Raw genomic sequence first — 25575 nt, forward strand, 5'->3', positions numbered from 1 at the left:
TAACAATCACTAAATCTGCTCCCTCGAAATGTTACAATAACAAGACACTACACACACAATTACAACAAACATCTGGTCCAATTCCCACTGCTGCTATAGGAAACTATTTCCTGTCTCTATTGGCTTGTAAAAAAATAAATAAAAAAAAAGTGTAATCCAGTGCAGTTCACAATAGAAAGCTCACACATTTGGTGAGCAAAAGAACAATCAAAGATTTGCAAAAATGTAAGCATCCAATCAGGTACAAAATTCTTAAAAAGAAGAAAGTAACACATTTATTATTTTTGATACATGATTCTGAAATTTAGGGTATCTTCATCCATGTAGTGCAATTTCTGAGAACCAGACCAAAGGCATATGATATGAAGAGCAATTGTTAGAATAGAAAAGTGAGTCTGCAGTGCCCCCTAATGTTAGCTGGTAAGATTACACCCATCCAGGAAGAAACGAAATCTTCACATATACAATACATTTTAAGTGTTAAAGTGAGTCTCTGCTACATTTCTTAAAATTTCGATAAAACATTTAAAAGGCAGGCATCATTGCAAGTCTTTGTGTTCATATAACAAACATGATATGACAGGACAGGCTGCAATAAGTAGAGAGTATACTTGGTACATTTGAATGCATGCATGGCATTCAAGGTGTGCATAATTGTCAAAGAGTGTGCATAAACTCTGTAAATATTCGAATCCTGTATGCATGTATTGTAATTGGTGGATTCAAATTAAGTATCTAAAACTACAGATGAGCCCCTGCTATCTCTGCAGCCTCAGTGAGGACTTCCCCAGCCTGTTGTCTGTATCCCAGCGACAGCTCCTTCGCCCTCCTCACTTCCTTCATGTTCTCCTCCAGGTTCTCATTCAGTCTTCCCTGCTCCTGGTAGGATGCTGCAGCCGCATTCACTTGCTCAGCCATTTGATCCTTGCTACGGAGCAGCCAGCCAGTCATCTCTTGAAGCGTGGCACCCTTTGAGATTGTGGCTTTGGCACTCTCAGAGGTTCCCTTCACTTCATCCCGAGCCAATCGCAAATGCGGAGGCAGCGGTTCCTCCTCACTTTCATCCACAGAAACCACATCGAGGGAGAAGTCATAGCCCTTCAACTTAAGCGTGACCCTGTACCTGGAATCTGAGAGAGGGGAGAGATGGAGATTGAAACAGAGAAATAAAGGAAGCAGAACATTGAAGCAAGAAAACCTGCCACTGCATTTCCTGAGTGTGCCAGTTACCATGCTGATCTCTGATCCTCCCCATACATTCGGATAAAGTCAAGGTATCATTGCGGTTACAGCCGTAGATCTGACGCAGGTTGTTGATATGTCTGACCATAGCCTCATGGCGCTCGTGCTGTTCGTTGAAGGTCTCGGCCATGTCAGTAAACCTCTGGTCCAACTCTGGCACACACACTCGCCTCATCACCAGCTTGCCAATCCGCCTCACAATGTGTGCATCTGAGGAGGAAAAAGAGTATCACACAACAGGCACACACAAAAAGACACATGTAGTTCAAATTCATCCTTAACTTTATGGAAGTCTACAGGTTTGAGAGAAAAGACACATGTAGTTCAAATTCATCCTTAACTTTATGGAAGTCTACAGGTTTGAGAGAAAAGACACATGAACATTTAGAGAAATGATGTACCACTGTGCGCTGACCGGGTCCGCCTGGCTGAGCCAGCTCCATTCAGGTCAGACGGTGTGGGGTGCAGGAGAGGCTGTCTCTGAAACAGAACAGCAGAGTTGTTTGTTGTCTTTATGTAGAATGAGTTTGTTTTTAGTGGCACTTTTCAGGAAGAGAAATAAAGCAGGCTGCTGGAAATTCATAAGAAGAAGAAGAAGAAGAAGAAATAAAGCAGTTATAAAGCTCACCTGGACACATGTGACTACTGAGTCATAAACTGCACCTCCCAAGTGTTCATGTTTCAAACAAAAAACTTTTATTTCAAGTGTCTTGTGTCGCAGGTTTTATTGTATCACTGGACTTTGTGACAAAACTATAAAATGATCGTGATTTAGCTGAAATTTTCCTTTTCTCGTGAGACACAATGAAAATATTGTCAGGGGTACTTTTTTTATCTGTGACAGCATAATTCAAATACATAAATCTTTATAATGGGGGTAGTCGTGGATGGACTACTTAACTTCAACTTCAAAATGTCACTCAAATGATCATATACTGACCAGGAAAAAATCAAAAATAACCACAAAGAGACACAAATGATCTGCAAAGTGTAGGGATGTGGTTTATCTCCAGGGAGTTGTCAAAGGAATTGTTGTGGGCAGATGTGGTTGTCGTACAGGTCAGGTTTCAGCGGCCAAAAAGAGGTTTGTAACACAAAACTGGTGACAACGGCTCAGGCAGTTTTCTCCCCCAAACAAAAACAAAGCTCTGACTCAGAAAAGCCTGAGTGTGATGCTGACACCCAAGTGGTCATCATAAAAAAAGACACACTAAATAATCACAATGAGATACAAAATGACACAAATTAAAATAAAAAAAACACACTACATCACCACAAAGTCTGTGTCTTGCTCCTATGTAGGGGAGGTGGTGGGGCCTTTTACATATTTCTGCCCAGGGTTCAATTGTCTCATAATCCGGCCATGGATGTAGCTCTGATCATTCTTAGATCACACTAGCAGTAAAGAGGTTCATCCAAAAATCTAAGTGAGGCAAAGCACTGGACAAGTTTCTCGTCTGAACTCGAATACAAAGCAATAACATGCACACAAAAGCCAATAAACAAACACATACCTCATCGTTGGCGGAGTTTTCACCTGAGAAGCAGCAACAGCAGAGAAAGCGGAGCATATTTCTGCAGCTCTGGGGTCTGTCGATTTGCTCTCGGGTCAATTATTTCTGACAATTGCATCTGTCGTCCGCACATTCCAAATGACGTCAGCGTCATGCGACTCCAATAAAACTTTTCTTCCTGGTTATGTTTTCTGAGTTGCTGTGCTGATATGCGCGTGACAGGCAGACAGGTGCGCCTACAGGTGAGCTGCTGCAGCGAGGTAAACAAAACTCTGCTGGCGCCATTAGCTGTAACTCCTTGGGTATTGTAAATTAAAAATTTGCTTTACCGAGAGGAAAAAACAACCTAAGTATTGTGTGCTTGTTTATTTTGAATACCAAAATGTATTCTGTGTATCTACAAACTGTTTTAAAGGATGATTCAGTTCCGCAATCCTGCATGTTAACGTGTAGTTCCTCGTATCTGTCGGTGGGGGGCGAACGCGAGCATCTTCAACCAAAGCTAAACCGTAGAAGAAGAAACCCACAGCCACAAGCTAGCTCTAGCTCACAAAATACCACTACGCTAACCCGTTTTATCACTATTTCACATGACAGCAAGTTCATCGTTATGATTTTCTTTCACTCTACGAGTTTTTAAGAAGAAGCTCGCGTCAAATTGGCGGCTTTTTAATTATTAATTACACAACGAGCTGCTGGCTGCTGCTAGCAAGCACAGTGTACGCGGCTAAACGACAAAGAGACCGCAGCTGCTGCAGCTGCACACTGCTGGCAGTCACAGTGTTGTTGCCATAACTGAACACATTACATTAATCAGACCAACATGACGGGGGTGGCCTCTCCAGAGAAGGCGGCGAGCACCAAGAAGAAGAGCGAGAGGAAGTGTGCCACCAAAGAGGAGTACAGACAGCTGTCCAGCATCATGGGAGTCATGAACAACCTGAGGAAACAGGTGTGCAAGTGTGTGTATGAGAGAGACACAAAAGAGGACAAGAGTGTATGTGTGTAACAGGGTTTAACACGCAGCATATACTGTAAGTGTGTGTCCATGTAATGCTTTGTGTGTGTGTGTGTTTTCTTCAGGGTACTCTCTGTGATGTGACCCTGGTGGTTCAGGGGAAACACTTCTCAGCCCACAGAGTAGTGCTGGCTGCTGCAAGCCACTTCTTCAGCCTCATGTTTACCAGTAAGTGTGGACACAAAAACGCACAATCACAGGCAGACACGCTTGGTATTTAGTACATTGGGTCCAGGTGGACCACAGCAATGAGAAAATTGTCTTTGCTGCCATTAGGAGTAGTGTGATTTCTAGGTGAACATCATATTTCTGGAGGTCAAGGATGCAGAGACGTGTGAATGTTGAATATGAAGATAAAGAAAACCTCCCAGTCTAGTGTTTAGATATTCTGATCATTATTTAAGGCCTAGTGTGTAGGATGTAGTGGCATCTGGCGGTGAGGTGGCAGAACTGAATCTTTTCCCATGTGCCAAGCCCATAAGAGATATTATGGTCGAGCAATGACTGAATATGTGCAAAAATGAAGTCAGAATATCCTGGATACAGCCGCTGCCATCTTGCGTTGTTGACGCCACTTGGAGCCAGAGTTTGCAAGGGATCTTCGCAGTATTGAGATCCTGCTGCAACAGTAATCACAAGCACACCGATTGGAACACGCAGCTGTCAATCATCACGTCAAACCCCTTTTTATAGCATCAGATAACAGTTATAACCAAACTTATAAGACAGATGAACACTTGAACTTTAAACAGTGCAATAAAAATTACCCAAATGACAGAAACTGTCTTTGGGAAAAGTTTATTTGATGTGTACTTTGATTTTTTTTTAGTTTGGCCCATGTACCATCTGCTGACATGCAGGGGGTAGGGTTAATGATCTATGCTGCAGCTAGCCACCAGGGGGCCATCAAGATGTTTTGGCTTCACTTTCACAGAGCTGTCATGTCGTCCATCTGTGTTATACAGTCCACATTGAGAAACAAGAATGGTCTTATCTAGAGCCAGTGTTTAATTTGTCCGTCCTGAGCTACTGTAGAAACAACATGGTGGACTCCATGGGAGAGGACCAGACCCTCAGGAACTCTGCTCAGCCTTGCAGCCAAATGTTTGTGGCTACTTGTGGTATTGCAGCAAAAAATCCTCTGCAGCCCAAAAAGCATTTTCCCGTTAGGCCAACATTATAAAAGAGGCATCTGTAAATCTGTTGACAGGACACCTCAAAATGTAAACAAGGTCAATTATGACTCTTTTTATCATGAATTTTTGATCCATGGAGGTTTTATATTTGTATAACTTCCCTGGAGCTGAGAAAAGCGAACAAAAATCATACGGTATTTAGTTATTACTATAAATCTATGGAGAGGACCTGCTCCATACGTAGATATGAACAGAAAACACAGCAATTCCTATTTTCAGGTGATTATAAATGAATGAAAACACAGTTATAAATGTTGTATACAATTTCTTCCAATAGATGACCCTAAATCCTAAACACAGTGGACCTCTAAATATTAAAAATATCAGTTATAAGTCTTGATAATTAAATGAAAAAGATACTTTTCTCAACACAAGATTTATTATGGCTTCAAACACAAAAGCAAAATGTTTGTAGTCCAGCATAGCAAGATTAATGATTTTGTAAGTCAAAATCATGACAGACCAAATCACAAATTACTAATTACGCAGTGCTCCCCAAACTATTCTCAAGCATAGCAAGGAAAACATTTCTTGTATGTTTTATTTATAATGATATCTACCTCCTTTCCCTCAACTCCAGCCAGAATGATGGAGTCAATGTCCCATGAGGTGGAGCTCAGGAGTGCCGAGCCTGAGATCATTGAGCTGTTGATTGAATTTATCTACACAGCACGGTAAGACTCTTGACCAAAAGTACAGCATCAATAGTGACAGGTAGGAGTGGTCGTTCTGAGGCCTACAGCACAGTTTAAAATATACATACTGAATGAGACTGTGGCTTAATTGGTTAGAAAAAGTACTTTCACCCAATTTCATCAGAAACACCTCTTTGATGATAAAGTATGTGTGTATGTGTGTGTGCCAGGATTTCTGTGAACAGCAGTAACGTCCAGTCGTTGCTTGATGCAGCCAACCAGTACCAGATTGAGCCTGTCAAGAAGATGTGCGTTGAGTTCCTCAAAGGACAAATTGATGCAACAAACTGCCTTGGTAAGATCAAAAATACAATCAACGTCATCTGTGCCTGGTTTGTACAATTAGGAGCATTAAGTTATCTCTCTCCACGTATGTGTTTGGGTCATGCCTGCCACATCCTGTAACTTACTAGACTGACTGCTCCTTTTGTGCAGGTATTTCCTCCTTGGCAGACTGCATGGACTGTCCTGAGCTAAAGGCAGCAGCAGAGGACTTCTTCCAGCTCCACTTCACTGAAGTCTACAAACTGGACGAGTTCCTACAACTGGATGTCACACAGCTCACACACCTGCTGCACCAGGACAAACTCACTGTCCGTGCTGAGGCCCAGGTACACATGCACAAGTTCTTTGACTATATGCTTCATTTCTTTTGTGCTAGAATCTTTAAGAAAAGGCTAAAGAAAAAAATGTCTGCAATATTCATAGAAACTAAGTGTTGGTATTTTGGCCCTTAGGTTCGAGAGCGTAGCAAAATAATACGTCCCTAACAATGTTTTGTGAAGTATTACGTGCAAATTATGAGAAGTATTTGGATTGCCGAATAAATGGTTTTTCATCAGCTCAGAACAAAAACAATAACCCCCATTGTTGCATTTGTGTGCAGATTTATGACGCAGCAGTGCGCTGGCTGAAGTACGATGTGTGTAACAGGCAGCAGTACATGGTGGAGGTGTTGGGTTGCGTCCGCTTTCCTCTGGTCTCCAAAACCTTCCTCTCCAAGACGGTGCAGGCTGAGCCCCTCATCCAGGACAACCCACAGTGTCTCAAGATGGTCATTAGTGAGTGGGAAGAGACACATGCACGCAAACCATTATTTAAAAGTGTACACACATAATACTGAGTGCATTACATTCATATGAAGGAGCACAAAAAGGTGGTGTAATAATGGAATAGTTGACATTGTCTGCTGTGTTTAGGAAAATGTTACATTATATTTGCCCTGGGTTGACATCAGCACACACACACACACACACACACACACACACACACACACACACACATAAAAACAAAAATGAAACACTCTGTGCTTTCGTCCCAGGTGGAATGCGCTACCACTTGCTGTCCCTGGAGGACCGGGAGGATCTGGGAGAAAGCAGCCGACCGCGACGCAAGAAGCACGACTACCGCATCGCTCTGTTCGGAGGCTCCCAGCCTCAGTCCTGCCGCTACTTCAACCCCAAGGTACTGGGCTTAAGTCAGTAAATGTTGTATAGATAAATACTCTTGTTCATTATTAAGGTTTGAAACGAAAGAACTCTCCTCAGTTGAAACAATGTGTTTGACCTCTTTGGCTTCACAGTGATTTCAATAGTGCGTTTCACATTAATCAGATTAGATATTGCATAAACAAACAAGTCTTTAAGTGTCAGTCTGGCTTTCCGTGCAGGACTCCACCTGGACAGACATCCGCTGTCCCTTTGAGAAGCGCCGGGACGCCACAGCCATCTTCTGGGACAATGTAGTCTACATCCTGGGCGGCTCACAGCTCTTCCCCATCAAGCGCATGGACTGCTACAATGTACTGAAGGACAGCTGGTACTCCAAGCTGGGCCCCCCCACGCCTCGTGACAGCCTGGCTGCCTGCGCTGCCCAGGGCAAGATCTACACATCTGGGGGGTCGGAAGTGGGTGAGCAACAGGGAGGTGGAAGGGGTTAACGTGGGACCTTGGGATTGGGGACAGTTGGCTTTGATGATGCTTCATGGGTGAAAGCATTTAATCAGTGTTATGTACTGTATGTGTGTCTGCAGGCAGCTCTGCCCTCAACCTTTTTGAATGCTACGACACAAGAACAGAGTCTTGGCAGGTGAAAACCAGCATGCTGATGGCCCGCTGCAGCCACGGCTCAGTGGAGGCCAACGGGCTCATATACGTCTGTGGAGGCACGGTGGGCAATAATGTGTCAGGCAGGGTCCTCAACAACTGTGAGGTTTATGACCCTAACACTCAACAGTAAGTCTCACAAACCTTTTTTTATCTTATTGAATGGGCTCTGAAAAGCTTTTATCAGAACAAGAGGTCATAGAAATGTTTCCACAAAGACACAGGAAAGTTCAAAACAGGAGTTTCTAAGTTTTTTAACCTGACAATAATCATATGCAATGTTGTGTTGCACAGTTATCTCCGTTACACTCTTCCTAATCCCTTCCTTGTCCGTCTGTCTCTCCTGTCTTTCTGCCCTCAGATGGAGAGAGCTGTGTGGGATGAGAGAAGCAAGGAAGAACCATGGGCTGGTGGTGGTCAACAGCAGGATCTATGCTGTGGGAGGGCAGGGGGCACTAGGTACAAAAAAATCTGATATTAATATAACCACCACAGTGATGACGGATGAGCTACACTGGTATAATACCTTTGTATTTCTACTACTGTAACATATGTGGCCTCTGTATGATTCTTTTTTTGTGTGATGTTTTCTTTTTTAGGTGGACTGGACTCAGTGGAGTACTATGACATTGCCAGTAATGAGTGGCGTGCCGCTGCGGCGATGCCATGGCGAGGCATAACGGTGAAGTGTGCAGCAGTCGGTGAGGTCATCTACGTACTGGCAGGGTTTCAAGGTGTGGGCAGGCTCGGACACGTCCTGGAGTACCACACGGATACTGACAGGTCAGTGCGGTACAATAAAACCGATTAATAAATAGGCATTGAATCTAAATCTAAAATAGCTTGTTTAAAACCTGAAGTTCTGCCTCTAAGTCAGTTTTCTTCTGTGTTCAGATGGGTGACCTGCAGCAAGGTGCGTGCGTTTCCCGTCACCAGCTGCCTGATCTGCGTGGTCGACACATGCGGAGTCAACGAAGACGAAGACATGGACCTCATAGACTCTCAGTCACACGCTGCAGCCGCCGCCGCCTCCTCGTCTGCCTCGACGTCGTCATCCTCATAGTACAAGAAGAGGATTCAGTGTATGTTAAATTGTGACGTTTGATGACTGCTGTGACAACTTGTGCGTTTGTCGAATGTGGAGCTGACTGACAGAGGGCAAGGCCTGACAGCTAATGTGAATATTCACGTGTGTATTTAGGCAGAAAACTGATTGTTATTTAAATATGTCCAGTAGGCAGATTTCTTTTTAACTTTTAGCTGTGCCAGAATTGTAGGTCCTTATGTTCCTTAAAGTCCTTAAAGTGCCAGTGGGGCAATGTTCCTCAAATTTAAGGGAACAAGGAGACTTTTTAGGTTGGATCCTTGGACTGTTTTTTTTTTAATCTAAAAGAGATTGATAAATACAGGTGGAGATTTTTTTAATTTAATTTCTTGGTCCTTATTTTAAAGAATTTTGTGATGTTTTTGTTGCTTGTGACGTCTGTACTGTTATAGAGTGTAGACAGGTTGTGTATCTATGTTCTCCAGCTCAATATCCTGTTATTAGAACACATTAAGGGGAGGTTCACTTGTTCAGTGTACGTTTCCCTCCGTCAAAATGTTGAAATCACCCTCCTACAGCTTACAGCCTACTGATGTCATACTCCTTGAAACCTACACCCTCAAATTTGTGGGCCAGACAGACTTGATTTTAGACGTTGATACCTCAACAGGGGCAGAACAGATTTTTACAATTCAGACTGCATTTGAAATGTCCACATCCCTTCATTCTTTTGCAATTTGAACAGCGAAGCTAGCCCTTACTAAGTTCACTATGTTAGTGTATGCTGAGAAACAGGACCCTGGGAACATAGGGATAACCTCTTTACTGAAGTTAGACTGCATTTATGAAAAGCTGTATCTTGGTTGTGTTGTGTACATATTTAATACGAGTACTTTGGTAACACACTGTAACTTAAAACTTACTTGCCATATGTGTTTATGACTTAAACCTAGTAGAATGTGATAAGTGGAAAAAAACAACCATGTAAATAAATTTGATTTATATTTTTTATTATAGAAAGATGATTAAACTCGAGCACCAAATTCATAAGTTTGAAGGCATCTGCGATCATATAAGAATTGCTCATTAAGATGATATTAGCTGCCACACAGGTCACAGAGATGATAAAATAAGACATCTCTATACATTCACTGTTTAAATCTTGTGTTGTCATTAACTGAATAAAACTTTTGGGTTGAAAACATGCATAAATTACAGTGGCGTTACTTTAATAAAAGCTCTCATAAATCTGCTAAAATGTGGCAAGAGTGTGCTTTAGGAAAACGGATGTGACATTTTGCTTGATATGCCTTTGATTTGAGACAGCAACAGAAGTTTTCACAGGCAGGTAAATGTCAGTCAGGGAGGTTAAATTAGTGCAATACAATTATAAGGATAGAGTCTTAGTGGTCAACATTAACAGGTGTCGTTCTTCCCTTGTAAAATAACTGTTTGTAGCATCCCCTGAGTGCGTTTAATAAAACACTGGAATGTTCTCCCTCATTTGGCCCCTAGCAAGTGCTTCATATCGATCAGTTCTTTATCCTCTGCCTCCTCATCAATCATCATCAGACTCTTCCTCGCTCATCAGATGAGCAAACCTGTTGTTAATTTCCTCAGCTCCTCTCCCTCCTCCCCTTCCTCTCCCGCCACCTCCCCTTCCTCGTCCTCTCCCTCTCCTTCCCCGGCCTCCGCCTCTCCTCCCTCTCCCTGCCGCAGAGGAGGAGGGATGGGTTTTGGAGCTGCAGTTCCTGACAGCTTCCACCAGGGAGGAGTAGAGTTGTCCGGATAAGAAACCCCCGGTGAGGAGGGATTCAGCTGCTCGGCCCCCTTTCAGGTACCTGATGATGCCGTGCACCAAGGTACCACTGTACAACCTGAAACACGCACACAGAGAGGGAGGCAACCAGATTACAAAAAATATTTTTCCTACTGAACCATGATATTTGCAGATATTTTTAGATGTACCCCATAGTTCAGGTGCTTATATATATATTTTCATTAAAAATTTTGGGGGAAAATATGACATCTCAAAGTCTCTGTGGCAGCCATTTTAATTTTAAAACTGGCTTATATACACCTTTTTTCAAAATGTCAGAGTCCAAGCTATGCAGATGTTAACCTGTGGTGGCTAAACATACATTTTATTGTTTAGAAATTCACATAAACTAAGGAGAATGTCTTGGTAATTACATAAATTAAAGACAGTTAATATAACAACTAGTGTCGTCACAATTTTAGGATTTCTAACTTCAATTAAATACCTTGAAAAATGTTGACATTTGATAACCATTTTCGATACTAAAACTGAAATTGAGGGCGTACAAGTTTTAAAAAAATGTTAAAGATAAAATTTTATAAGGCTATAACAGGAGAATGACTGTAGTAAACATTATTATGAGAGTCAAAAAGGTCAGCTGGTACTGATGTATCGATATTGCGAGAAACGAGTATTAAAACTGTTTTTATATGTATAAAAATAAGTCCATATTTTGACAACACTAACATAAAAATTCAAGCATCCATAACAAATAAATTCTAATGAATTCAGCATTTTTTTCCATTTATGTCAAGACGATTCGAATTCCGCCGTTTCATTTATAACTAACTTCTTTTAGTGATTGTAAACTCATCATTTCATTCATCATCTTCAGCAAGTTAGAGAGTTAAGAAGCTGCTATTTGGATTACTGGAGATTCTAATGAGGCCAGAGTGAACCTGAATGAAGTTTAAGATGCTCATAGGCATGGTCTGCCCTCATAAGTACAAAAGGGATCCCATTTTGGGTCACAGATATGTTGCCATCTTAAAGTTCCTTCCATGTTTCTGAATTACAGACCTTCAATTCATGCATATCTGTGATGTAGATAGGACTGAATCCTATCCACTGCAAAATAAAGCCTGATTTGTCTTCATGTCGTGTAAATGTTTTGAGCACCACAGACAAATTTCCATCAACCTTGTATTCAAATGGCAGCAGAAATATCAAGAGACAGTCATCTCTAAGCCTCTGCAAATAAAACCAAAACTAACTGTATGACCAGATCTCGCTGTGTCTTGTGATTTGGGTGAGCTACTCTGTGTACTGATTTGACTGTCACGGACATGTTGTCATTTAAGAAGCAAAAATGACTGTGCCAGATTCTACAATGTGACTATTTGCGGCTTTTCTCTGTCTTATTTGACAGGATACTGAATGTCTGAACAGTCTAATGGACAGTTTATCGCACAAAACCAGCAATTAGATTATGTCACATTGAGATTGTGACAAACTGTGATGGGCATTCTTAATCGGTAATGAAAATAGTCATAATAGCAGGCCTTGTTCTTAGAGGTGGAAAATGCAAACGGTGTGTTATCCTTTCTCATATCGCTGTGTCTTACCATGATAGTAGGGGTTCAGGCAGTGGCAGCAGCAATAGCTGATTGAGACACAGAGCACTCCAGAGGCAGGCCTGCCATTGACTGAAACTGTGAGCCACTCCGACATCCAAGCCCCGTCTCTCACCTGGCCTCACGCGCTGTTGATCTAACCCAGCACACACGTTGCGCTCTGCAGCCCAGTTTGGCTGTGGGACTAGGATGATACACAGAAGCGATATGTTTTAGATCGTCAAGGATAGATCACTTGTGGAAGAACACATAAGATACAACACAACTAACCAGCATGTTGGAGGTGGGTAGCTCCAGGCTGGTTGTTCCAGGACAGCTCTCCGTGAACCATGCCCAGCAACAAGGCCTGGAGCTGGTGCTGCGAGGGTGTCGGTGTAGCCTCTCGCAACCAGAAGGCTGTCACTGCTATAGCCAGCCTCAGGTGGGGAGGAACAGGAGCCAGGGCAGACTCCTTTATCCCCAGGACTTCTAACAGAACACGTAGACGGACTGCAACAGGAGCCTGGGGAAATTTAAGGGACAACATTGGGCAATGTAAATAGATCACATAAACATTTTTTTTAAAACTTTAAACTTACCAAACAAATATTTTTCGTTGTAATGTGTACCTGAGCAAGTGTATCTAGACGTAGGGGAGTTCTGGGCAGATGTGCCTCTACTTGGTTTTTCTTCAGGTTCAGATCCACACGGTCGTACTCCTCCACACACACTGGGGCATTAGAGCCCTGAGTCTGCACTGTAGCTGCACTAGCTGCTTGTTCAATGCCATATCCTACATTTACACCCTGCTGTGTGGGAAAAAATATGCCCTGACCCCTACCCCCACCCCCACCAGTCTGACCACCTCCCCGTCCCCTTCCCCCTCGCCCTCTTGTACCCTGACCGATGTTTTCCTGTACCCTCATATCCCGTGCTTGGACATCTGGGCCTCGCTTCAGTAGAATCCCATACATAGCCTGCCGTATGGCTCTGGCACTACAATGGCTGCTAGCTAGCTTGCTGTTCTCCACCTGTGGGATGAGCAGAACCCTGCGCATCACTGTGGCATCCACCACCATGGGAGCCAACAGACCTTGCGCTGCAGCCAGCGACAAGCACTCTGGCAGCCCTGAGATCCGTCCTACAGGAGCTGCCTTGCTTCCAGTGAACCAGCGAGCCAGAGAGCTTTGAGGCGTGATGTGGTACTCCTGCATGCATGCCCACAGCTGGGAACTGAGCCCATCCTTATGTCCTCTCTTGCCCTTACCGCCCCCACCTTCCTCCCCCATTAGCCTGCTCACTTCTTCCAGGGCCTCCGCTGGACTTGGAAAAGAGGACAACCAGAGGAGGAAGCCCTCAATGCGGGAAGTGGGTGCTCTACCTTTACCCCTGCCACCACCTCTCCCTACTGCACTCACATCTAACAGACCCACGAGGGTTTCAGCATCTTTTGGAGTGCCATAGTCATTACCAGCCAGGACGGCACATAAGGGTAGCAACTCCCGGTTCATTCCGCCAAACCAGCGACACAGCCCATTAGTGGTGTAGCATCGAGCAGAGATGTAGCGGTGAGAGGCTTTACCGTTCAGGTTGGTCCACTGGAAAAAATGGAGTGGCAGGTAACCACCTAAGAAAACAAAGAACATAAACAATATGTAAGGCATCAGCAACCACTACCACTATCAGTCATTACAAAGGTCTATTTGGATACTTGTCGCTACCCACACCTGGCAGGTCAAAGATAAAAAAGTCACTGTCATTGGTCAGAACTGGGCAGTTCCACTGGTGAGCCAAACATGCGATTTCCCAGTCAGCCTCAGCTGGACACTGGACCAATGGGACTCCTCTCTGCATGAGGACCTGAATGAAGACATCTCTGGTGAGGATGGGGAGCACAGAGCCGTTGCGGCCATGGGAGAGACTGTCCGCCTCCTTTATCTTGGACTGCAGACGCTGACGCAGAGTGGGGAACTTCTTGTCACTGGGGTCAATCCCTTACAATCACAAAAAGAAAGAAAAAGAAAATAAATGTTATAAACTTATAAGAAGCTGAGTTTCCTAAAATGAAGCTCATAGGGTGTTGCAATTCTAAAGCATCCTCACCTCCATCCAGTACCACATATGGCTGGATGTTGCAGGCCGCCAATGCAGAGAGGAACTGGGTGAGCAGATATGCAAAAGTATCATAGTCCCCTCCATGCTGCTGGTCCAAACCGTGGGTGAAGTAGAGGCGGAAATACAGGCTGCAGCCATCAATAACCAGGCGACTGTCCCTGAACTTCACATCTTGGAGGAAGTTTCTGTTCCCCTCCACATAGGTGGTCAGACCCTGGACACCCATAGGATCTCAGGGCCTAGAAAAACATGAAGTGAGAAGATGAATGAGTTACCCACTGGGTAGTTGGTGCTCCTGTGACACGCAGTGGTTGCAGACTTCCTGGTTGGACTGAGGGTGTGGAGTCTGCGGTTTTGCAGAAATCCAATAATAGAAAGCGACGGAAAGGAATCACAACAACTGCTGAGTGGACAGTCAGCTGCACAGGAGTTTGATTTTCCCAACAAAAACATTGTGACTGTCTCTTGGAAAACTGTGCGAAAGCGGAAACCGCTGCAACAAAACAATTCATATAAACAGACGGCAAATGATTTGACCGTATTATAAGTAACGTTACATGTTCAAACAACTATTCAGCAGGTAGCTTAGAATTAAAATATTCAATAGGAGCTAATACTAACCAATGTCACTTTACTTCACTTCTGTTGACATGTCCTGCGCCGTTATTTCCTTGTATTGTTGCATTTCAAAGTAAAAGCCCTGCCTTGTTTAAAATAAATAAATAAATAAAATACACTTTGGGGTATTTTAAAGAAATACCACTGGATCAAAAACGCGCATAATTAAATAATAAAACAGTCGAAAATGAAAGACAGATGGGAACAAAATAAATTAAAAAAAAAACCTTTTGCCGAACTGCGACAATCGCGCCACGTCTCGCGAGAGAACGCGAGAACGCCAAAGCTAGCGAGCGCGCTAGCCAGTTTTGTTCTCTCGTTTGAGAATATTGTCGTTTTACTATGGCCACAATGTCCGGAGGAACAAACCTTGGCATTCCCGGGACGAGCCAAACCAGCTCCGGATCATCCTCACACCGGAAAAAAGACAGCAGCCCGTCCGCTAGGTTCTGGGAGAGTCCGGATACTTTAGCCCAGCTGGAGGTGGTGCGACAGTGGATCGGGAAGCACTACAAAAAGGTAGTTAGCTGGTTATGCTAGCTAAGAAGCTAGCCGCCCCCTGCTAGCGAGTCTAGCGGCTCAGACTGTAAACAAACGTCTCATGCTGGATAATGTCGCGTTTACACTGCCCAGCAAGATATGTGTAATGGAGTTAATGAGTCCTGTATCTATTCAAAATTAAAAATATAAAAGATGAAGCCAAATCCCAGAGGTTAAACAGACACATACAACGGTTAACTTGGCGACACTGTCGTTAAAATGCAGGAGGTTGCATTTAAGCATAATGATGAAACATTGTCCTCTTCATATTCCTTTCTAAATACCTGTCTGTGTGTCTGTCAGTATGTGTTGGTGGATGCTCCATCATGTCAGGCTCTGGCTGCAGTGACCCTGCAGCTTCTTCAGTTTCAAGAGGATGCCTTTGGCAGACAAGCTACCAGTCCTGCTCTCACCAAACTGCCTGTGAGTCCGTTTGTATGGTTTCCACACTTATAGCTGAGAACTCTGAGTTTACAATTCCCCAGCCTTAGGTTGTCAGCAGTCTCTAATGTCTCCAGCTTTTATGATTTATGTTGATTTAGTCTAGTGTTTTTACATGGGGTGAGATCACTGCGTTAATGCATGACAGGATATAATGAAATATACCAGTAATTGGATAGATACAGCTGTGTGACAGTATAAAAACTATACTCCAATTCTGCATTAATGCAAACATATTCTATTTTGACTATTTGTTATTTGGGTTCTGGGGCTTGGCACAAAAAATCCACTACAACCTGTACTGTTTATGATTGTACATGTAACATAAAATGTGATTTGATGGATTTCAGTCTTTAATAATGACAATAACCGTCCATAGGAAAAAAATACATCTCAAAGTGTCTTTCAGCTGTGGTGCTCATTGGGGAAAGAGTATGGGGAAAGAAAATCTTGCAAGATGGGTTAAAATAACATTAAAAAATTGATTTTTCCATTTCTCTGCAGGCACAGTGCTTCCTGGACCTGCGGCCGGGAGGTGGACTCTGCCACATTGTTGGCACTGCCTACAAGTTCAAGGCTGAGCAGGGCTGGTGAGTTGTATGCCTCTGATGCCTTTGCATTTCCATAGTAGTATCCTTCATATCATCTCACTCCCGCTCCCTCCTTTTACAGGCGGAGGTTTGACTTGCAGAATCCATCCAGAACTGAAAGGAATGTTGAGATGTTTGGTACTATCGAAAGAGCGCTGATACAGGTAACACGGTCACGTATAAATACACACACACATCAGCCCACCAGGGACACACCACTGATGAACTTGTACTTGTGTTCTGATTGTCCACAGAACAAGTGTATGTCACTGCCTGTGGTATACATGGACCCTACACTGGATCAGGAGCTGATTAGCAGACTTACAGAGGTTATCACCAAACACCAGGTAAAGTGCGGCAGAAGAGAGTTAAAGATGAGCAGATATGAAAGAGAAAATGTCTATAGGTTGACATATGCATAGGCAGGTCTGGCTGATTTTAAAATGGGTGAGCATATGAAAACTGAGCGTAGCTCTGATAAAGTAGTATTATATCAGTGCTACAGGGTGACAGTTTGTCCTTCCACAGGGTACACTCACTGAGGACAGAACGCTCGCCAGTCACCACATCTGCCCCTCACTTGCTTCCACAGAGGAAGGTCAGTTAAAGTTTACGCATATGTGTGTTTTTTATCTTTTTTAAATGGCTATTTTGTACTTTTTTGGTTTGATAAATTTTTTCATAAACATCTAATTTCAGATGAATGGATGCGTCCTGTCATGCGGAAGGACAAACATGTTTTGGTCCACTGGGGCATGCACCCTGACAGGTAATGCACGAGCACACACACACACAGAGATGCTCATACACAAACAATGCTTACCTATCGAATCTTTTGCTACTTTTCAACAGTTACGACAGTTGGCTGTCCTCGAGTGATGTTGAAGGAGAGGTTGAAGAGCCACCACATTCAGAAAAGCCGTGGCGGGTTAGTACAGCAGCACACATATAAAAATCATGATACTGTACCACTCTGTATACCCTTTACACAACATGGTTTCTGTAACTTTAATTAAACCAATTAGTCTAAATTAATTTCACTGGCATTTTTGATATAATAATGTGTGTTTATTTTGGACGCTTGATGAGATACACCAGCATGCATCACATTGATGCTCATTTTGTGTGGATGGGTGTGCTACAGGTCCATGCTGGCTGGGTTCTGGACACAGATGTTTTCAACGAGTGGATGAACGAAGAGGACTATTGTGTGGATGACAGGAATGAACCGATAATTCTCCGCCGGCGTATTCACCTCAGAGACGACCAGGTTTGTGTGAAGCTTTAGGCAGTCACAAGGGCTTGTGAGGGTAAAGCTGTTCTCAATTATTAATGCATTGATCTTGCAGTTTCCTGGTGGAAAATGGAGGCAGCTGTGAACCATGAGACTCATTTTCAAAATGATTCGATCTCGATCTCTGATATTGTAGGTAATGACACTTAGATCTCCACCTTCTGTTGCAGGACGCCAAACCCACCCCCTCCAAAAAGAGAAGACGTTCCCCCTCGCCTCCCTCCTCTGAAGGCAGGAAGAAAGGAAAGAAGGGGTAAGAAACAACGGTTTTAATCAAACAGGAGGTTATGCTTTTGGTTTGGCCTTTCAGTGTGCGGTCTAAGCATTGATTTTCGTGCATGTGTGTGTGTGCACAGGAGAAGGCGTGGACAACAGGAGGAGGAGCCAGAAGAGGACTTGACCAAAGACATGGAGGACCCTACCCCTGTTCCTAACATGGAGGAGGTTATCCTACCCAAAAATGGTAAAAACCCACCAAAAAGTAGTGACTAAGAAATTTGCCACATGAAAGAATTCATCTTTTAATCACTTTCTTATGTTCCCATAGTCAACCTGAAGAAGGACAGTGAGAATATTCCTGTCAAAGGAGGGACCATGGCTGACCTTGGTAGGTTAAGTGTTCGAGTAATGTATAAGGTGAAATGTAGCATAATGTAAATGTGTCTTCCAGATTTAAACTGTTAAAAAACAAACATTGGCCTTTGGTTTGTGCGAATACACCTCAAGTTTTCAACCTCCGTTCTCTTCTCCTTTTCCAGATGAACAGGAGGAGGATTTCCCAGGAAGGGTAAATATGATGTCATTTTTCTCAATCAGCATTTTCTAATTGCAGGAGGCCTGGATAGTCTGTTTCAGTGATGTGAAAGTGTTGAACTCTGTGTGTGTCTAGGAGGATGAGGAGGGGAGAGCGGAGATACCTCGTCTGTCAGAGGGAGAGGATAACATCACAGAACAAACACATCACATTATAATACCAAGCTACACATCTTGGTTTAACTACAACAGGTAATCAAATACAGCAGTTCTCCACTTAGCTTTCTTGAGTATGTTCCCAAATTTGTAGCCTAACCTCTGACAACCTTTCTACGCATATATTCCAGCATTCACTCGATAGAGAAACGTGCATTGCCTGAGTTTTTCAATGGAAAAAACAAGTCCAAATCTCCAGAAATGTGAGTACTGCATACATTCAGACTTTACTGTTGAAGTAAAACCAGGTGATGGAGATGACATCACTAGAAACACTGTCTGTCCTGTGCACTGCAGCTACCTGGCGTACCGTAACTTCATGATCGACACATATCGGCTCAACCCCCAGGAATATCTCAGCTCAACGTCCTGCAGACGCAACCTCACTGGAGACGTCTGTGCTGTCATGAGGTATAACTTCATGTGTGGGTGTTTGCTACCATGCATTGTCTTGCTGCTTCTGCTAAACTAAGTGCGGTGTGTGGGCGTCCTGAAATAGGAATGTGGTGAAAAATTCAATCTGTTAATGTTGGGATGGAATAAGCGGTATGTGGCGCGCTTAATGCATCTCAAAAGCAGCTTTTACTTTTAATTACATCATGACACACGCTGATTTGTTAGTGCATTTACATTTAGTCAGATGTGGGGGCAGGTTTATAGCTTCAGCAAAGTAAAGTGAATAGAAAGAGAAAATATTCTTTGTGCACAGGGTTCATGCATTTTTGGAGCAGTGGGGTTTGATTAACTACCAGGTGGACGCAGAGAGCAGACCCCTCCCCATGGGACCCCCACCTACTCCTCATTTCAACGTACTGGCTGACACACCGTCCGGGCTGGCCCCCCTGCAACACAAACCCCTGCAGGTAAAATACACACACACGGCGAGAGCTCTACATGGATGTATTTGTGTCATCTGAGCTGCCTCCTGATAAACTCAGGTGCACGCTCTCACTCTTGCAGGTGTCAGCCTCGCAGCACATGTTGTATTTCCCAGAGAAGAGCAGAGAGAAGCCTTCAGACTGCCAGAACTTTGGTCTGCGCTCTGACATCTATACCAAGAAACACCCCAAGGTCTTACACCGATAATTACCCCTTTTTTTTTTAACCTCCTTTTCTTTGTTTTAAGATAGTTTTAATCATGTTTTGTACACTTATCTAATTTTACATTCACTTGTTGACATATTTTTCCCAATTTGTTTTCTCTTTTTGTATTTCTCTAGTCTCTCTTTTTAACTATATCTGTAATAAGTGTAAAAAAAAAGTTATTAGGATTGTGTTGATATTATTTTTATGGCATCTGCCACAGACTAAAGGAGCGAGCGCGGGAAGGGAATGGACAGAGCAAGAGACGCTCTTGCTGTTAGAGGTAAGGCAATCACTCATGTTTTCGGATTTCTGTCACAGATTTGATACGTGACTCATTGCCCTCCGAAAAGGGAAATTGTTTTATTCTTGATTCATGCGAGTCTACATTTTGCAAGTTGTTCTCAGCCTCGCCTGCTCCTCTGTCTTCCCTCTCTGTCTCTCTCAGGCCTTAGAGGTCTACAGAGATGACTGGAACAAAGTATCGGAGCATGTGGGCTCCAGAACGCAGGATGAGTGTATCCTCCACTTCCTTCGTCTTCCAATAGAAGACCCTTACCTAGAGGACTCCTCGGCCTCCCTCGGCCCACTGGCGTACCAGCCTGTGCCTTTCAGCCAATCGGAAAACCCCGTTATGAGCACTGTGGCCTTCCTGGCATCCGTGGTGGACCCGCGGGTGGCATCGTCGGCAGCTAAGGCCGCACTAGGTGAGAGGACAGGAAGGAATGTGGATATGTTTGTGCGGTGGGTTATGGTATGGTTCTGACATCGTGAACTGTATGTACAATATTTGGGTAGTGATTCTACACCTTTTTCTTCAGAGGAGTTTTCCCGAGTGCAGGAGGAGTCAGTGGATAAAGTCTCTGAAACGTCCAACCAGCCTGACAAAACAGGTAACACTGTGATTACGTACACGTGCACATAATCACACACGAATTAATCTTTCTCTTCATGCTGCAATGCATCCCTTATTTTGTCTTCCTCTGTCCTTCAGAGTCGATGGATGTGGAAAAAGGTGAAATGAACTCCACCTCCCATCAGGTGAGACAACAATAAGAGCTTAGAGAGAGTTTTGTTGCGTCTGCTGGTGATTTTGTGGCTTACCTTGAGTGTTCGTACATTTGGATCTGCTTCAGGTCCCTTTAAGGGCAGATGGGCTCAAGGTGGAGCCCAGTGGGGCCAAAGTGGAAGGAGAACTGGTCAAAAGAGAAAATGCCGAAAATGCACTTGCGGAAGAGAGAGACGGTATGTAAATATGTACAGTGTGTGTATTTACTATATGTGTGTACATGTGTTTGTCTGCCTGCATTAAAGAAACTCTCTGTCTGATCCAGGGAAGGGAGATGATGATGAGAGCATAGAGCGGGGAGATGTGGATGAGGCGAGAGTGATGGAGCAGGATCTGGTGGAGGGCAGCGTTGCCACGGCAGCAGCAGCTGCTCTGGCCTCAGCTGCCACAAAGGCCAAGGTAAAGCCCGCCCTTCCACTTCAAAACGGACCAATCGCAGAAACGTACAGTGAAGAAATGGCTGTCATTTTTAATAGAGGGGTTGGTTTTTTTTTCCAGTTGTGTCACAAGTCTCCTAGCAACCAAGACAGGCACCATCTTAGAGAGCACATTAAGATGTGTCTTTGCACATGAGTATGTGTAGGATATGCAGTATATCTGGCAGATCAGAGACTGGAATTATCTCAAACATGCAGTTTCGCTGCAGTTTACAAATGAAAATAAATGCCCCTGTAAATTGGGTTTGATTCCAAATTTGAAGTTAATTGTAACCCAATGAGGTGTTGTATCATGTATGTCTTGCCCGGTCTCTCTATACAATATATGAGTTAGATCAGTTATCGTCCCATCCCTTGTTGCCGATGATTGATTTTGTAGTTTTCTTTCATTCGGTCTCTTAATTCATTTCCTCTCTTCCTCCTTGCCATGCTCTGTCACACCCAATTTATTCCACCCTCCTCTCACCTCTTATCTTTCCTCTTCCTCAGGGTTTTCCCTCTTTTATCTTTACCTCCGCTACCTCATTTCCTTTCTTCTTAACTGTCACATGCGCTTACCATGCAGTTCCTTACTCATTTGTTGTGTGTGGTTTCATCTATCTTCACCCTCTTCTAACTTTCTCCATCTTTGCCTCGTGTGTGTGCAGCACTTGGCCGCAGTAGAGGAGAGGAAGATCAAGTCCCTGGTGGCTCTGCTGGTGGAGACCCAGATGAAGAAGCTGGAGATCAAACTGAGGCACTTTGAGGAGCTGGAGACCATCATGGACCGTGAGAAAGAGGCTGTGAGTGAACATGAATATCTACTAGAGCCCAGTTCAGTCCTGAAATGTAAAATGACAAATAAAACTCTAATGGCTGGTTTTTGACATCTGTTTGTTATTTCGTTTGCATCCATAAACAATTGAAACCAGCCTGTATAATCAATACTTTGTGTCGGCGTGTATATGTGTGTGTCATGCAGCTGGAGCAGCAGCGGCAGCAGCTCCTGTCAGAGAGACAGACCTTCCACACTGAGCAGCTCAAACAGGCAGAGATGAAGGTTCGCCAGCAGAGGGAGCAGCATGGTCAGCCAGGATACACAATGCAGCAATCAGGTCTGATCATACACGCAAAATCAAACATCCTCTAAGATTTGACACACCCTCAAATCTTGTTAACCCTTGAAGAACAAAAACAGACATATTTTCCCACAGTAAAATCGCCACCTTGGAATTTTAAGGCTCTGTCTGCGTTCGGATTAGTTTTGAGGTATTGAGCTGCAAAGTTTTTGCATTCCTAATTGGAAAAATATCAGGATCCGCTACTGTTTCTATGACAATTATATGACATAAATTTATTGTATTAGGATGAATCATCTTTTTATTTTTCAAAAAAAGCATTGCAGGTTAAGTATAAAAGTCAGTACTTAATATTTTATCCAGTGCGGAGGTTTGTTTCCTTTGGATTAGTTTCCTCTGGATTAATCAAACTAAAACTGTATTCCAGAGAAAGTGTGACAGGTAAAGTACTTAGTGCAGATGAGAAAATGCCACACAATTTGGATAAGGAACCTCAAGATTGAAGGATTAACTCATAGTCTTGTTAAGGGCTGCAGTGCAAATGCAAGGCAATTTAGCCTTTCTTTGAACTGTTTTAGATGTGGCTGATGAGTTTATCTTGTTAGCTGCTATGTTAGCCAGCTAAAGCTAGCTTCCTAATGTTAGTCTGGCAGCTAATGCTAGCATGCTTTGTTGGAAGAGGAAAACATAACCTCTATCAGTTGACAGACTAACATTAGGAGGGTAGTGTTAGCTGAATAGCTTGGTAGCTAACAATGACAGTAAACTCCTCAGTGAGATCTAAATCGGTTAAAAAAAGTCTGACCTTACCTGACATCTGTACTGCCGTCCTTAACAAGACTTGAGGTTTCTTATAAACATTGCATTATTTGACTTTTTTTTTTAATCTCCGCCAAGTTCTTTGCCGTCTCTGCTCCTTTTGCCACTTTCACTGAGCAGTGCAACTTAAGAACTTAATAATTCCAAGGTGATAAAATGCATCCAGTGTCACTCAGCTCTTAAATTCATGTGTTAAATCATAGTTTGTTCCTACGCCTAACACTTGTGGTTCTCTCATTAAATTTAGCCCTGCCTGCTCCCTCAGGCCAGTCCATGCCCAACCGCATGATGCCTGGTGGAGGAAACGCCCAGACAATGGCCCCTCGACACCCTGGAGCTCCCAATGGCATGTGTGAGGACTCTTTACTGGTTCCGAATGTTCTTTGTGATACTTTAAACATGTTCAGACTGTGATGTGATGACGATGTCTTTTTTTTCTCATTGCTGTCTCAGATCCGTCCTCACAGCCTGATGGGATAGCACCAGCTCAGCCGGGTCCTCCTGCGTCCAGCCACAGCTGAACCGACCAGAAAACAAGAAGCGCACACACACACACCTCATTCAACCAGGACACACACATGAAAATGTAACACTGGCAGAAATGTTCAGGAGCAACTGTTAAGAAATTGAACCCTGTAACTCTTCAGTAGTCACATGTTTATAGGCACACAAGCACACAGTTAACGTGTATTTGGTCAACGGCTCAGTCCGTCTTATATCTGTGAAATATTTGTGCTCTGACCTGAGTTGAGAAATCTGAAGATTGAACTCGACTCATTAAAGTTGTTTTACATGAAACTAAATGTATCTTTTGTTCGAGTACAACTGGTTTCGATGTGTGTGTATGTGTGCACATGCTTGTGCAAGTGGATGTGTATTTGTTCATCTATCTTTGTTAGCACCAACTTTAGTTGTAGTACTTGGGAGTGAGGACATTCTGGCTGGTTTCTCAGTTATTATTTATAATCCATTTATTTTCACCATTTATAGAATAATTTATGAATCAGCTGTTTTTGAGGTCGACATTTATGAACTGAACTGATCAAGAGATGAAAGACAAACCTGTTGCAATCTTTTTTAAACAAAGATTCCTCATTGGAGACCAACCTTCAGAGAGCCTTCCAGGGTTCTGTCTTGGTTTTAAGGTTCAGGTTAAAATAAGATTAGAGTTGTGATTATGGTTTGGCATTTAGTTGAGATGGTTAAGGTTGGGGTAAGGGTGTAGGGAATCCATAATATTACTGAGGGTCCTCACAAGGATAGAAAGACAAGACTGTGTGCCAAGCAGTCAAACAACAACTTTAAAAGTACAACTTATTTCCCTGTACCCCTCCCCTTACACTGACAGTACACAAAGACTGCAATACTTGGCCATTTAATAAGTAAACTACATGAATCAACTTACATTTAGTTTTCATTAAATCATACATACTCATTTAACATGTTCTCCAAAAGCAATTTACATGTGCAGCATTTTGTGAGATGGTCTGGTTGCACTCTGCAGTTACACCTCCAAAACACTAGTCGGCGGTGGAGGTTTCTGTGAAGTGCTGTAAAGTGTAGTTGATTCAAAACACACCCAAAACTCACATTAAACACACATTAAACATGCCTTAACAGAGACAATTTCAAACAAGTACACAAATTGGCTTCACTGTAACTTGCAGCATTCACAGACAAACACTTGACTCATTTTCCCCACAAATACAACATGCTAACGTTATTAGCACAAGGCTAAGGCATTTTACATTGTATAAATTAGCCTAGTGGCTGGCAATCTTTTCCTCTTCTCGTATAAAACCAGGGACAACAGCAACATTTAACAAAGGTAATGGCACACAATTTGGCTCCATTACAACTCAAAACATTCACCAACAAAACAACTGTTCCATACTAAGCTTTTTCCAAACAAATACAACATGCTAACTTTATTAGCCTATGGCATTTTACATTGTAAAAAATTAGCCTACCAACGAGCAGAGATTTCCACTGCTCATATGAAGCCAGGATAAATCCTGAAATATGAGTCCCCGAAGGATAAATCGCACACAAGACTTAAAATGCTATTTTAGTGGAGGCTTTACTGTCTTCACAATTTATTGTTTCTTATCTGTGAAATAAGTAGATAAAAGCTTCGTTTCCACTGAGAGAAAATGTTTCAGTAAACAGAAACAGACAGGAGGTCTGCGTCACCACAGTGCGTACAATTCTGGGCCCTGGGGAGGTGCACATGATGCTACAGCGTAGGTTACGGCGTAGACTCATAGCTACGGCATCGATTCAACGCAGAAGTATACCCTGTAAATTCATTGTTATTATCAGCACACCAACCTTTGAACCAATGTCACTTTACAT

General features: G+C 43.2%; 4 protein-coding genes across 7 annotated transcripts; 2 read left to right on the forward strand and 2 right to left on the reverse strand.

The window, feature by feature from the left end:
• Positions 1–157: 157 nt before the first annotated feature.
• Positions 158–2937, reverse strand: si:ch73-345f18.3 (uncharacterized). The gene is made up of 4 exons (XM_050034072.1): positions 2757–2937; positions 1644–1722; positions 1231–1452; positions 158–1130 (listed from the first exon to the last, which is right to left on the reverse strand). Exons 1-4 carry the CDS (start codon positions 2811–2813, stop codon positions 742–744), a joined length of 747 nt encoding a protein of 248 aa, XP_049890029.1. The 5' UTR covers positions 2814–2937; the 3' UTR covers positions 158–741.
• Positions 2938–3280: 343 nt separating this feature from the next.
• klhl7 (kelch-like family member 7) lies at positions 3281–10027 on the forward strand. The gene is made up of 12 exons (XM_050034071.1): positions 3281–3708; positions 3840–3942; positions 5551–5644; positions 5836–5960; positions 6101–6276; positions 6552–6726; positions 6987–7129; positions 7335–7575; positions 7698–7899; positions 8132–8229; positions 8370–8553; positions 8665–10027. Exons 1-12 carry the CDS (start codon positions 3580–3582, stop codon positions 8831–8833), a joined length of 1839 nt encoding a protein of 612 aa, XP_049890028.1. The 5' UTR covers positions 3281–3579; the 3' UTR covers positions 8834–10027.
• Positions 10028–10171: 144 nt separating this feature from the next.
• aste1b (asteroid homolog 1b) lies at positions 10172–25573 on the reverse strand. 4 transcript variants are annotated; one of them, XM_050034069.1, is made up of 7 exons: positions 25560–25573; positions 14291–14541; positions 13915–14181; positions 12817–13814; positions 12479–12710; positions 12200–12392; positions 10172–10692 (listed from the first exon to the last, which is right to left on the reverse strand). In XM_050034069.1, exons 2-7 carry the CDS (start codon positions 14526–14528, stop codon positions 10374–10376), a joined length of 2247 nt encoding a protein of 748 aa, XP_049890026.1. In that variant the 5' UTR covers positions 14529–14541; positions 25560–25573; the 3' UTR covers positions 10172–10373. The 4 variants fall into 4 exon arrangements, with proteins under 4 accessions (XP_049890026.1, XP_049890027.1, XP_049890025.1 ...); XM_050034070.1 differs by lacking the exon at positions 25560–25573 and adding an exon at positions 15745–15852; XM_050034068.1 differs by lacking the exon at positions 25560–25573 and adding an exon at positions 15290–15420.
• Positions 15177–24023, forward strand: smarcc1b (SWI/SNF related, matrix associated, actin dependent regulator of chromatin, subfamily c, member 1b). Its single transcript, XM_050034066.1, has 28 exons — positions 15177–15439; positions 15764–15883; positions 16406–16491; positions 16574–16655; positions 16746–16838; positions 17020–17089; positions 17191–17260; positions 17344–17419; positions 17636–17761; positions 17956–18038; positions 18142–18248; positions 18333–18392; positions 18544–18572; positions 18675–18790; positions 18886–18957; positions 19052–19165; positions 19464–19617; positions 19715–19825; positions 20061–20120; positions 20286–20544; positions 20659–20730; positions 20832–20878; positions 20974–21082; positions 21172–21305; positions 21991–22125; positions 22305–22437; positions 23468–23572; positions 23674–24023. The coding sequence occupies exons 1-28, from the start codon at positions 15263–15265 to the stop codon at positions 23739–23741; spliced, it is 2868 nt and encodes a 955-aa protein (XP_049890023.1). The 5' UTR covers positions 15177–15262; the 3' UTR covers positions 23742–24023.
• Positions 25574–25575: the final 2 nt, after the last annotated feature.

Source organism: Epinephelus moara, chromosome 22, assembly GCF_006386435.1.
Source record: "Epinephelus moara isolate mb chromosome 22, YSFRI_EMoa_1.0, whole genome shotgun sequence".
Lineage (NCBI taxonomy): Eukaryota > Metazoa > Chordata > Actinopteri > Perciformes > Serranidae > Epinephelus > Epinephelus moara.

Coding starts and splice junctions, on each gene's coding strand:
- smarcc1b (XM_050034066.1), top strand. CDS start 15,263: ATGGCCACAATGTCCGGAGGAACAAACCTTGGCATTCCCGGGACGAGC. Junction 15,440..15,763: donor TCGGGAAGCACTACAAAAAG/GTAGTTAGCTGG, acceptor TGTGTCTGTCAG/TATGTGTTGGTGGATGCTCC. Junction 18,958..19,051: donor AAGTCCAAATCTCCAGAAAT/GTGAGTACTGCA, acceptor TGTGCACTGCAG/CTACCTGGCGTACCGTAACT.
- aste1b (XM_050034069.1), bottom strand. CDS start 14,528: ATGGGTGTCCAGGGTCTGACCACCTATGTGGAGGGGAACAGAAACTTC. Junction 12,393..12,478: donor TACCCACCTCCAACATGCTG/GTTAGTTGTGTT, acceptor GTATCATCCTAG/TCCCACAGCCAAACTGGGCT. Junction 10,693..12,199: donor CCTGAACCCCTACTATCATG/GTAAGACACAGC, acceptor TGCGTGTTTCAG/GTTGTACAGTGGTACCTTGG.
- klhl7 (XM_050034071.1), top strand. CDS start 3,580: ATGACGGGGGTGGCCTCTCCAGAGAAGGCGGCGAGCACCAAGAAGAAG. Junction 5,961..6,100: donor TGATGCAACAAACTGCCTTG/GTAAGATCAAAA, acceptor CCTTTTGTGCAG/GTATTTCCTCCTTGGCAGAC. Junction 6,727..6,986: donor GTGTCTCAAGATGGTCATTA/GTGAGTGGGAAG, acceptor CTTTCGTCCCAG/GTGGAATGCGCTACCACTTG.
- si:ch73-345f18.3 (XM_050034072.1), bottom strand. CDS start 2,813: ATGCTCCGCTTTCTCTGCTGTTGCTGCTTCTCAGGTGAAAACTCCGCC. Junction 1,453..1,643: donor GACCCGGTCAGCGCACAGTG/GTACATCATTTC, acceptor TTTCCTCCTCAG/ATGCACACATTGTGAGGCGG. Junction 1,131..1,230: donor GAGGATCAGAGATCAGCATG/GTAACTGGCACA, acceptor CCCCTCTCTCAG/ATTCCAGGTACAGGGTCACG.